Source organism: Austrofundulus limnaeus, unplaced genomic scaffold (genome assembly GCF_001266775.1).
Source record: "Austrofundulus limnaeus strain Quisiro unplaced genomic scaffold, Austrofundulus_limnaeus-1.0 Scaffold188, whole genome shotgun sequence".
In the NCBI taxonomy this organism is placed as follows: Eukaryota; Metazoa; Chordata; class Actinopteri; order Cyprinodontiformes; family Rivulidae; genus Austrofundulus; species Austrofundulus limnaeus.
In genome coordinates, this window is record NW_013952590.1 from 946239 (window position 1) to 958396 (window position 12158).

Consider the following 12158-nt stretch of genomic DNA (forward strand, 5'->3'; position numbering starts at 1 on the left):
GGTCCCCGGACCGGGATTTGAACCGATGACCTTCTTGCTGAGAGGCATCAGCTCTACCAACTGAGCCACCGTGCCGCCAATAGTGTTATCCAGTAGGTTAAATAAAAAATGTGGGGTAGCTGCCAAGGTGGGTACAAAGTGAGCTGATGTTGGTACAAAGCAGGCCGAGGTGAGTACAAACTGGGGAAAGGTGGGTACAAAACATGAAAAGTGGGTACAAAACATGAAAAGGTGGGTACAAAACATGAAAAGTGGGTACAAAGTGGGCTTAGATGGGTACAAACCTGGCTGAGGTGGGTACAAAACATGAAGAAGTGGGTGCAAAGTGGGCTTAGATGGTACAAAGCTGACTGAGGTGGGTACAAAACATGAAGAAGTGGGTGCAAAGTGGGCTTAGATGGTACAAAGCTGACTGAGGTGGGTACAAACTGGGAAAAGGTGGGTACAAAACATGAATAGGTTGGTACAAAACATAAAAAAGTGGGTACAAAACATGAAAAGTGGGTACAAAGTGGGCTTAGATGGGCACAAATTGGGCTGGGATGGGTACAAAGTGGAAAGAGTTGGGTTTATTTTAATATTTTATGCTAAAGACTGTCATCAAACTGAAAACTGACAACAGGGTAAAGCTTAGTTCTTGCTTGAACCACTGTGAAATTGTAGAGTTTAGTGATGTTTTTAAAATGGCAGGATTCTGCTTTGGAAGTTGTTCCTTTGGACTAGCCAATAGCCCGTCTTCTTGAAGAGAAATTTCAAAGTGATAATGTGCTGATAATTGCTACTGCAGGAAAGATAAGACTTAAAATAGCTTTACTTACACTACTTTAAAACACTGATCTGTTAATCTTTAAGCATTCTTTAAGGTAGATAAAAAAATAAACATTTCTGTTCTGTCAGCCTAGAATTTGAGTCAGTTCATGATTGGCAGGCGAGTTCAGCTGATGAAATTGGTGATCCAGTCACTGGACAGTTGCATATTTCTCTCCTTTCTGCAATAGAAGCTGCTTAAATGTGGTGCATGTGTGAACGCCCTGCCTCTGCTACTGTAAGTGCTTTTAACCAGTGATAGTTGGGGTGCAATATGGACTTATCAGCTTGCTGTTAACATTTAACCTCTAGCACAAGTTCTCACTGTGAAACTCAGATTAACCAGTTAAAAGTCTGTGAAGTGGAAGCGAATGACAATCAAAACTCCATTAGCATTTCGAAACTCAAAGCAAATTTCATCAGTTTGCATCACGTTTTTGTGATCACTCCATTCTTCATGCTTCCTTTGAAAAACATTAGGAAAATATATGAGTTTAAAATTATTTCCACATTACACACAAACTGAAGTCAATTTCTACTGATTTGTTTCTAAGTGTTTGCTCAATGTGAAGGTGAAAATGTACAAAGAATGAGTACTAAMCTGTATCTGACCACTACTAGGTGATAGGCTACCATGTACCATACCTGGTGAAATTGGAGAGCCTGGACCTCGAGGTTTACCTGGACAACCAGGTAACTGATTTGCAATGATTTATTATTTATTACTATTTATCTAATTATTACTGGGCTTTTAAGACACGTTGGTTTGCCTGGATTAGGGTTCAAGATTAAATCTGGACCCATAGGTAATATTTTAAATGTAAAAGATTTTATCAATTCTCTTTTTGTCACTATTTAGTGCTTTTTATGACAATAGTTGATTTTAACTATGTTTTTTGGATTCTCATCTTATTTTAAAGCCTCTTTCTTTTTTTCTAATTTTCTGGATTGTGATAAAATGTATCTTTAATAAATAATAAATGTATAAATTATCAATAGAGTGTAAGGCAATAAAATTAATGCTAATCRTGTGCGTTTCTAAATTTATATATTTATTCTTTTTATCCATTATCAGTTATTTATGTTTTAAATGCTACATAAAATACCCAAAAAGCAAAGATTTCTGACCAAGTTCTGGCCCACGCAATACAATGAACACTCTGATGCTCAGTCCAGATATTGCGAAGAATGACGGCCCTTTGGTGGCCCAGATGTGGTTTGCCAGAGGTGGTCTATGGATGGAACAGCACCATATAACCCAAATCACAACTGGGACAACTGTAGCATACAATCTTAAAAACAGTGTTATCATTGCCAGAACTGGCCCACATCTGGTTGACAAACCACTTGCCATGTCCAGTCAGCCAGCATTGCCAGCTTGGTACCAGATCTGGCCCATGCATGTCTGCCATGTGGGTATAATTTAGAAAAGATCATTTGTGTTTCTAGAAAAATAACATGTAATTTAATATCTAAAACATTTTTTAATCAATATTTACATATGTTGGCCCTCAGCTTAGACCAAGTTTTGGATTTTGACCCTCTTGTGTAACTAAGTTTGACCTGCTATAAGACATTCCTTCTATAAATATAGACACACAATTTTGTGTTTTGCATTGTTTTTGCAGAGAATGTTTTAATTAGATACATTTTAATGATGTAAATTGTTGTTAGTAAGGACCGAAGAATGCAGGTAAGTACTGTATAATCCCAAATTATTTAATAAAGAGCAAAACAAAATTCAAAAGCACTGGTGATGACAACGGCACAGACTCAACAGGAGACTTATATTTAAAGACYTGACAGAAGCTGAGTGAAGACAAGAAACTGTTTAGTGGTTTGATAACTGAATAAGCACTTCTGAGGAAACAAATGTTCCAAAATAAACACAGAAGACAGGCACTGAACACACTGAGCACAAAACGATAATTTCTAAAGAGGTTAAATAAAACCAAAAATAAAGCCTGAACCAAGACACTAGTAGGGAATTCTCAGATCATATTACCTAAAATAATTATATCCTAATAAATTTTAACTACTGATTTAAAGTGTTAGAAGTGTAATAAATGTAGATTTTTACAAATGAATAATGCTCAAACAAAGTGCTCAACCTTTTTTCTTTCAGGCCCTAAAGGTACTCCAGGTTTCCCAGGAAGTCCTGGACGTCCAGGGTTTGATGGTAGCAAAGGAGAGAAGGGAGAGCCCGGCTTTGGAGGCCAGCCTGGACCACAGGGTAACCTTTGTGCTGTGGGCAGACCAGCATGGTTGAGACAGAATATTTTGCTAACTGTCTGACCTGTCTGCATTGTACAGAAACGTTCTTTCCTTTCATGACAGTTATTACTTTTTTGGCAGTTCACAGGGACATGTAATATTGACTCGTTTTCAAAAAATCACTGTCCATTACTTGGACCATACTTCAGTTTTTATCTCTGATTTTTCCTGCAGGCTTTCCTGGCCCAAGAGGGGACCCTGGGATTCCAGGTGTACCAGGACAGAGTATAGATGGACCCAGGGGGAAGGATGGTTTTCCAGGACTTCCAGGACCCAAGGGCCAGCCTGGAGAGGTTCTTGGAGCCACTGCAGGAATTCCTGGGGTGGATGGCCGACCTGGAATGGAGGGAAACAAGGGTCAGCCAGGGACACCAGGATCACCTGGAGCTCCTGGTGGGTCTAGGACATAGAAACTAGCATGTGGTCTTGATATGGTCTTTATAGTGTTGTAGTTATGGTAGCAATGATACTGGAGACAGTACAACTAAAAGTGCTTTTGTCATTCCAGCAGTAGTAGCAGTAGTATCAACGATGCAATGATTTACAGTGGAACACGTTAAATTAATACACCAACACATTTAAAGTTCTTATAGCACACAGACAAAACACGCTGGGCCTTTATTTTCTTTCTTTGTTTTTTAAAGATTGGTAGATTGGTATCATCTCTGTAATGACCAGTCAGCTTTGCTTCTTCTTTATCTTTCTTAGTGTCATCTGTTTGGCTTGTTGCAGAAGTTTTTTTAATTGTACAAAACAGCGTAGCAAGGGTTGGATTAGCTGGTTTAGCTTCCTTCTCTTTTTCAGGCTCCCACTTGCTTTTGCACTGTCGTAAAAGGTTTTTAGTCATTCTAGGCGTAGCAATGCTAGCATTTTCAAAGAAGTTGCCCTAATGTGAAATATCTTTTGGGACATCCTAGACCAATTGTCATAAAATGCTTTGAGTGGCTGGTCATGACCCACATTAAAAACTAACTAGACATTTGTGCGGACCTACACTAGTACGAGGAACTGCTCTACATTAGACACCAAATGATTAGGAATCTACTTGCTTGTTATCCATCCATCTTCACTCTCCTCTGGCTCTTGGTCAGACTCTGGCTCCAACATGTAAGGATGGATAAACAAACACGTCTTCCATTGTTGACATCTCTGAATAAATTTGTAAAAAAAAAATAATGATTGTGCAGCTAGATAATCACATCTCTGCTACCAAACTACAAAAATAGCCGAATGGGGTAGAGTGGACAATGATCATTGGGAGTGAGACCACATAGTATCACCAAAAAAGGCCCATCAATGCTGAGTCTGTGGCAGACCTCAACACAGCTGGCAGGTTTTTGCAGACATGTGGTGGGGAACACCTTAACCTTTCCAAATGCCACCTGGTATGGAAACTGTTTTACTGCTGGCAGGAAGTCACTGCAGAGGATGGTGAAAACTGTAGTATAATGAACAAAGACAGAAGAATAAATGAATAGTAATAAAATAAAGCCAAACTGTTGCTAATTAGTCAGCTGTAGTAATATTATACTGTGAAAAACAGCAGTTGGAAACTAAATATATATATATATATATATTCCTGTATTAGGTTTTGATGGACTCTCAGGTTCTCCTGGTCTGAAGGGAGAGCGTGGAATTGACGGTTTGCCTGGTATTACTGGTCTTCCTGGATTTCCAGGTGAGCCGATCGGGGCCACCCCCGGTCCGCCTGGACCTCCTGGCAGCAAAGGACAAATTGGATCACCAGGTGAGAGAAAATATTCTGCTACCTACATGATGAATTATGTCTTGTTTTTTCATTTTAGTTCGGGTTTTGGATCGAGACAATATCATTTTGACTTGATTTTGGTTAATATTTTTCACCTCTCGTCCCTCCAGTTTTCCAGTGTTCGTTTGTTCTTCTCGTTCCCTCGTCATTATCCTTTCACACCCTCCATCAAATGGCATGTTATGTTCCTGTGTAATGAAGTTCTTCATCACCCAAAAATGTCTCCTTTTGTTTTGTGTTTTCTCCTTGTCCCACTTTTTGTTTCCTCCTTAAATTCCTCCTTCTATCCTCCATGCATCACCACCATCACCTCCATGCATCCTCTCATCCCTCCATCCTTTTCATTCTTGGTTTATGGTGATTCGATATAGGCTGCCCAGGTGAGACACTTTCTACCTCCATCCATTGTCCGCGTTCTTTTCTGTCCGCTCTAACCTTTGCTTCAATCCCAGCATGCTTCTGCCACTCATGCTTTTAACCTTTAATGGCTATACCACCTTAAAAGTTTCAGAGTATGCTTTATCACTGTACTGCAAACAAAGGTCCATCTATAGAAGTGAAGAGGATTATGACTTTTTAGTTCAATGTTTGCTCATTTGTGTTTCTTTGGGGTTGAGTTTTCAAAATGCTGACATTTAGAGCCAAACTTTTTGATGTAGATGGTGTTTCAACTCTCTTGAATAAACCAGACAGAGAAGGCTAACATGATGGCCCATCGTCAAGGTTTTAGCTACTGAATTAACATTTAAAATAGCAATGCTTAAATAAACAGTTACAAATATAAACAAGGCTAAGATAATACAAAAGTTAAGCATCTAGGCAGAATGGTGGAAAGTAAATGAAATGTGTTGAAAGTCATGTCTGTGCATTGCGATGACTACAACATGAGGTCAAATTGATAACAGAGTTGGAGGTACACTCAGTTGGGTGTGGCATGCCCTCGAGCCAGGACGCAAGCAGTGATTTGATGGAGAGCAAAGTCAGGTCTTCTTTGGCAAGTTGTCCAATAGCTGCAAAGATCGCAATCGAAAGTATTATGTCAACCAATTGCTATAAAATGTCCTTAATATGATGGCAGTTCATAGGCACACGTGTTGTCTGGATGGACATTGATTTGTTCAAAGACTGTACTAGGGTGCTATCTCTGAAGGGGTAAGACGTGTTAACAGACTTTACTTTCAAAGGAGAAATCCCAAGTGCTGTGGTATGATGTCACATGGTAAACTGGGTTTGATTTAATTGAATCAAATTTAATTAAATGATGATTTGGCAGCACGGCGGCTCATTGGTTAGTACCGACGCCCCACAGCAAGAAGGTCCAGGGTTTGATCCCCCGGTTCAGACCTGGGGTCTTTCTGTGTGGAGTTTGCATGTTCTCCTTGTGCTTGTGTGGGTTTTATCCAGGTACTCTGGTTTCCCCCACCCCCAAAAACATGTACAATAGGTTGCCTTCAGGCCCAGGCCTCCCTTGTAAAAGTGATCTGAGATCTCAATGGGACATGCCTGATTAAATAATGGTAAATAACAAATAAATACATTTAAGTTTAGCTTCCCCTAAATGTGTTTTTAGTTATCTTTGTGTTAGCGGAACTAAGGTATTTGTGTAGTGGTTTAGTTGTTAGTGAAGCCAATAATGTGGTTAGCTGTGCCCACCACTGGGAAGCAAACCCAGTTCCATTGAAGTTGGGACGGTGTGTATAACATAGATAAAAACAAAATACATTGATTTGTGAATCCTTTTCAACCTATATTCAATTAGATACACTATAAAGACAGGATATTTAATGTTCAAACAAATAAACTTTATTGGCTTTTTAGTACATCTCACAACTTGGGTAACGCGTGACCATTAATGTGACCACTGGACCTCTCACAACCCCACTTTGGTAAGTGTTAGTAACAACGGTGGAGTCAGATAATTTTTTAGGAGTGGCTAAACTGAGACCACTGTTTAAATTGGGGTGGTCCAGAAAATTATTACTTTTTTCCTACATGGCAATTTGCTGAGGATCTAATCATGTTTCTTGGTCAGTCTGTCATTTACTTACACAGACAGTAACCACCATGTAGAATTACCTATTTGAGTAGTGCAGTTGAAATTAACATTATACGTATGGAAATGGCTTCGCCAAAATATTGCTGGTAAAGCAGGGTGGGGAGGCCACTGCGATGGCTGAAAATTATTTCCATGGTGGCCATGGCCATCTCTGGCCACCCCCTGGCTCCGCCCTGATTAGTAAAGCTGCCTAATTTGTCTTTAAGGCATTTTTTTTTTATGTCCGGTGACTCATTATACTGATAACTACACTCACCGGCCACTTTATTAGGTACACCACGCTAGTAACGGTTTTGTGGTCATAAAGGGATGGACATGGTCAGCAACAATACTCAGGTAGGCTGTGGCGTTGCAACGATGCTCAATTGGTACCAAGGGGCCCAAAGAGTGCCAAGAAAAGATTCCCCACACCATGACACCACCACCACCAGCCTGAACCGTTGATACAAGGCAGGATGGATCCATGCTTTCATGTTGTTGACGCCAAATTCTGACCCTACCATCCGAATGTCGCAGCAGAAATCGAGACTCATCAGAHCAGGCAACGTTTTTCCAATCTTCTCTTGTCCAATTTCGATGAGCTTGTGCAAATTGTAGCCTCAGTTTTCTGTTCTTAGCTGAAAGGAGTGGCACCCGGTGTGGTCTTCTGCTGCTGAAGCCCATCTGCCTCAAAGTTCGACGTACTGTGCGTTCAGAGATGCTCTTCTGCCTACCTTGGTTGTAACGGGTGGTTATTTGAGTCACTGTTGCCTTTCTATCAGCTCGAACCAGTCTGCCCATTCTCCTCTGACCTCTGGCATCAACAAGGCATTTCCGCCCACAGGACTGCCGCTCACTGGATGTTTTTTCTTTTTCGGACCATTCTCTGTAAACCCTAGAGATGGTTGTGCGTGAAAATCCCAGTAGATCAGCAGTTTCTGAAATACTCAGACCAGCCCTTCTGGCACCAACAACCATGCCACGTTCAAAGGCACTCAAATCACCTTTCTTCCCCATACTGATGCCGGTTTGAACTGCAGGAGATTGTCTTGACCATGTCAACATGCCTAAATGCACTGAGTTGCCGCCATGTGATTAGTGATTAGAAATTAAGTGTTAACGAGCAGTTGGACAGGTGTACCTAATAAAGTGGCCGGTGAGTGTATAACTATAGTATGCCACTCAACCATGTGGTGCCTCAGTTCTCTGAAAATCAAATCCTTTATATATCCATCACTGTTCTTAAAGTAAGACCTTTCCACCTGCGTGCTTAACTGTTTTTTGGCCAGTAACATGTGAAACTCTGGTTCCAGAAGAAAATAAGAGCATCATTTGTTGACTTAAGATGGATGTTTCATTCATAAGATCTTCACAAATAAACTCTATGAAACAAACAGCCTGCTTTTTTGTTCTTTTGCAGCAATATCTAACCCTCATGTTTCAATTTTACATCTAATCAATAACAGATTATTGAATTAACAGCATTAGGTTCGTTAACCTAAACAAAATGCTATTTAACTCTGCGACTGCTGCGCTGAGCGCGAAGGCTTTTTCTACACTCTTAAAAGAACTTTTTCATTTCCATCACATTGTTGTGCCGACTTTGGGGGCAGATTCTGTACAGTAAATCTGACTTTCATTAACATCGCAGCACAGATGTGTTTGGAAATGGGTTCTGTTTTTAAGAATGTAATCCGTAGCTGTTAGCGTGCTGTTCTGTAGGACATCCCTCAGGTGGCGGAGCCTCACTAAATCAAACTGGAATTGCACTCAAACTCAGTTCATTTGGACATTTATGGATTGGTTCCAGTAAATGCTTCAACAGCTTAAACCTCTATACTGTTTGTATTTAAATGAAGCACAAGTGGCTTGTGTCTTATCGATAAGTGCAATTGCAGCATAATCGAGACACTAAAACAATGTAAGTGAACATCAGCGATTACATTGTTGGCTTCAGTTTCTCACATTGCATAAGAGTGTGTTTATTAAGGATACACAAGTTAATCTTGTGTCATTTTTGTAAACATACAATAAATATTTTCCTGGAGGTAAGTAGCTTATTTATGTTAAAGGTAAGTTTAAGTAGTTTCCCATCAGTCATTGTTTTAACTATTTGTAGCAAAACTAATTAAATTTATAGGACATTTTATTATTATATCATTATTTTCCTTATATATACACACAGTAACTCTGTCATAATTTTTACTTGAAACATTTTTTTCCTGACTTAATCATTCCTCATTTGAACTCCCATCCCTGACAGGATACCCTGGTGTGAAAGGAGAAAGAGGGGACCCAGGTTTCCCCGGACCCGCTGGAATGAAAGGAACCCCAGGACTTCCTGGCATTAATGGAATACCAGGACCAGTGGGACCCCCTGGACTTCCAGGGCCAGGAACTAGAGAGGGCAACCCAGGATTTCCAGGAGCAAAGGGTAAGATCCTCTTCACTCAGAAATGTGACCTAACCTATGAGAACGTGGCTGGATCACGACAAATTTGGATGTCTTCCTTCTGTGTGAAAACAATCATTCCATCATTCTCGAAATTTTCTCCTACAAGTTCTGTGTGCCTGCCCAGGTACATTTCTCTTGGATTGCATCAGGTTGCAGCTGGACAAATACAATGCATAGTGTTACACTAAGGCATAAGTCCAGCATAYATTCTCAATGACTAAGCCCAGCTGGTGTGTACAGTCTTCATGAAATGGATTCACTGCTTCTAGGTTCCACACAGAACTATGGAGATAAATTAGTCTCAAAAATATTCAAAATGCACATTTGAGCACACATAACAATATTCATAGGCATGCAACCAGATTTGAAGATGTACAACAAGACTTTAGTGCATGCAACACTATTTGAACATGTGTAAAAATATTCAAGCATGCAGAGTGAAGACCATCCACATTCTGGCTATTAATGGGAATACTTATCAAGCATTCACGTTATTGAGATGATCCATTTTTCTTCCATAAGTTTTTACGGCACGTTACTCATTTCACAATTTTTGTGCTTTTTCAACAAGTTATATATCAAAACATTCAGTTCATTCATGACATTCTGGCTATGACTTGTGGTATTTCAGTGATTTATATTTTTTTGATATATTTAGCTTTTTCTGTCAATTCTTTTTCTCATTAAAAATGAATGGAGCTTTCCTCAACATCCTTAAAACTCTAAATCTTAATTGTACTTTTCACCTTTTGTTCTGCTTCTGCTTTTATTTACTTTTTTGTGCTGATTTCAGCTTCCTTTATCTTCTTTTTTTGTTTTGCTAATTTTAGCTTTTTCTGGTTTTCAGCTCCCATTCTGCTCATTTCAGCTCTTCTTCAGCTAAATTTAAATGTTATATGCTTTTTTTTTGCTTCTTTCAGCTAGTTATTCTTTAATTTGCTTCCTTCAGCTGTTTTCTGGTAATTAAAGTTGGCTTTTGCTGTTTTAGCAAAAATTTTAGCTATTTTCAGCTAGTTTTAGCTTTATTTAAGCTAAACTGACCTTTTGGTGATATTTTCAGCGTCTTACTGCCCAATTTAGCAAATATATGCACTTCCTCTGCCTTTTTGTGCTATTTTTTTCTTTTTCAGACACTTTTTAACTTTATTATGTTTATTTCAGCTGTTATAGCAATTTTAAAATAAAGTGCAACTGTTTTGTATTTCTTTTCTTGTTTTAATGCTAATTAATTTTTCTTTATTTTCACTGACTATCTGCTAATTTCAACTTGTTTCTGCTACTTTCAGCCTCTTTTGCTAATTAAAGCTACTTTTACTTGACTTCACCAAATTTCAGCAAAAAGCATTCACACAACGTTTTTGCAGGAAATTCAAATTCTCTCATTAATTATATCAAAGTGGTTTTTCTTCCAGTGTGAAGGGGTTTCTGAGGAAAATAGGATGTTGTGTCATCTCTTTCGGCTGWCTGTTTTGATCTCCACAGGTATACGTGGCTTGCCAGGACTGATGGGGTTCCCTGGTCTACCAGGTCGCCCAGGATTGCCAGGATTTACTGGAGTGAAAGGACAGCCTGGTGTGCCTGGTCGAGATGGATTTCCTGGGACACCTGCACCTTCTGGACAGAAAGGTAAAATTCCGAACGTGATGGAAGTTGTGAGCCTCTCAGTTCAGGATCAGAGCTGCAGAGGGCATGCACTGAAGAAGAGTAACGCAAACATGTCCATGTTTTTACTTTTATAGGGGACAAAGGATTTCCAGGTCCTCCAGGCCGACCTTCTCCACCAGGGATTATGGTGAAAGGTGTCCCAGGAGAACCTGGATCTGTAGGCCTTCAGGGCTTCACTGGACCCAGAGGTAGCAAGAATAAGTCTGTATATTCTAAGGATTTCATATAAGCTGAAATAAAAACTGATCAGTAATCCTGCCACACTTTAACAATGTATAAATGAATATGTTTGGTTTATGCAAACTTTTTTCATCTGGTTCACAGGTGACAAGGGTCTGCCAGGTCGTCCTGGCCGACCTGGTCTGCCTGGATCTTCTGGTTTCCCTGATCAAAGTAAAGGGCAACCTGGACAGCCAGGGTTCCCTGGGCAGCCTGGACTCCCAGGCTTCCCTGGACCGAAGGGGGACTTTGGAATCATGGGATTTCCTGGCATGCCAGGACGAACTGTGAGAAAAAAAACACACAATATACACACAAACAGGCAACACGTTAAAATGGTGGGATTGAAGTTCTGATGGGTTTTTCAGGGTGATGGAGGTGCACCTGGGTTCCCCGGCAACCCTGGAGAACCGGGGCGACCTGGTCCCAAAGGTGAGCAAGAAAGACAGAATCTGTGCATGTGTTCTCCATCAGTTCTACAGATTTAACTAAGGACTTAGGTTTTGTTGCTTAGGTCTACCTGGAGAAGCTTTTGGTTTTCCTGGACCACAAGGACCTAAAGGCCAGCCTGGAGATTCAGGTTTTCCAGGTAGGCCTTCACAAGTTTTGTTTAAAACCATTGATGAAGCTGCCTTTCTTTCAGAATATAAAACATTTGCTCTTATTAAAAACTTTTGAATTAAAACAAGCCTGACCAAAAGAATAATGGAACTATTTCTTGAACAGAGTAAATATCACTTACTGCCTTTCAGGGCAAAATTTTAAACATAGCTGTTTTAGTGATTGGATACGTACGTATGTGAGACAAATGTCAGCTCAATATATGAAAATTGACTAAGTTTTGCTGTATTTATGCATTAGACATGGGACAAATGGCTCTTTGAAAGGATTTGGACATGTGCCTGGAAAATACATAATTACCCTTCCTACAACCC

At 39.9% G+C, this 12158-nt stretch overlaps 1 protein-coding gene across 1 annotated transcript in view; it reads left to right on the forward strand.

Moving 5' to 3' along the window:
* The window catches only part of col4a6 (collagen, type IV, alpha 6), a gene marked incomplete at its 5' end in the record, with an annotated part of 30297 nt that overhangs the window by 3560 nt on the left and 14579 nt on the right, over positions 1 to 12158 (forward strand). Inside the window, 10 exon segments of the mRNA XM_014018270.1 lie at positions 1429 to 1500; positions 2933 to 3040; positions 3256 to 3474; positions 4670 to 4828; positions 5221 to 5229; positions 9148 to 9318; positions 10822 to 10965; positions 11079 to 11192; positions 11329 to 11510; positions 11592 to 11655. Coding sequence (XP_013873724.1) covers positions 1429 to 1500; positions 2933 to 3040; positions 3256 to 3474; positions 4670 to 4828; positions 5221 to 5229; positions 9148 to 9318; positions 10822 to 10965; positions 11079 to 11192; positions 11329 to 11510; positions 11592 to 11655 — 1242 coding nt within the window.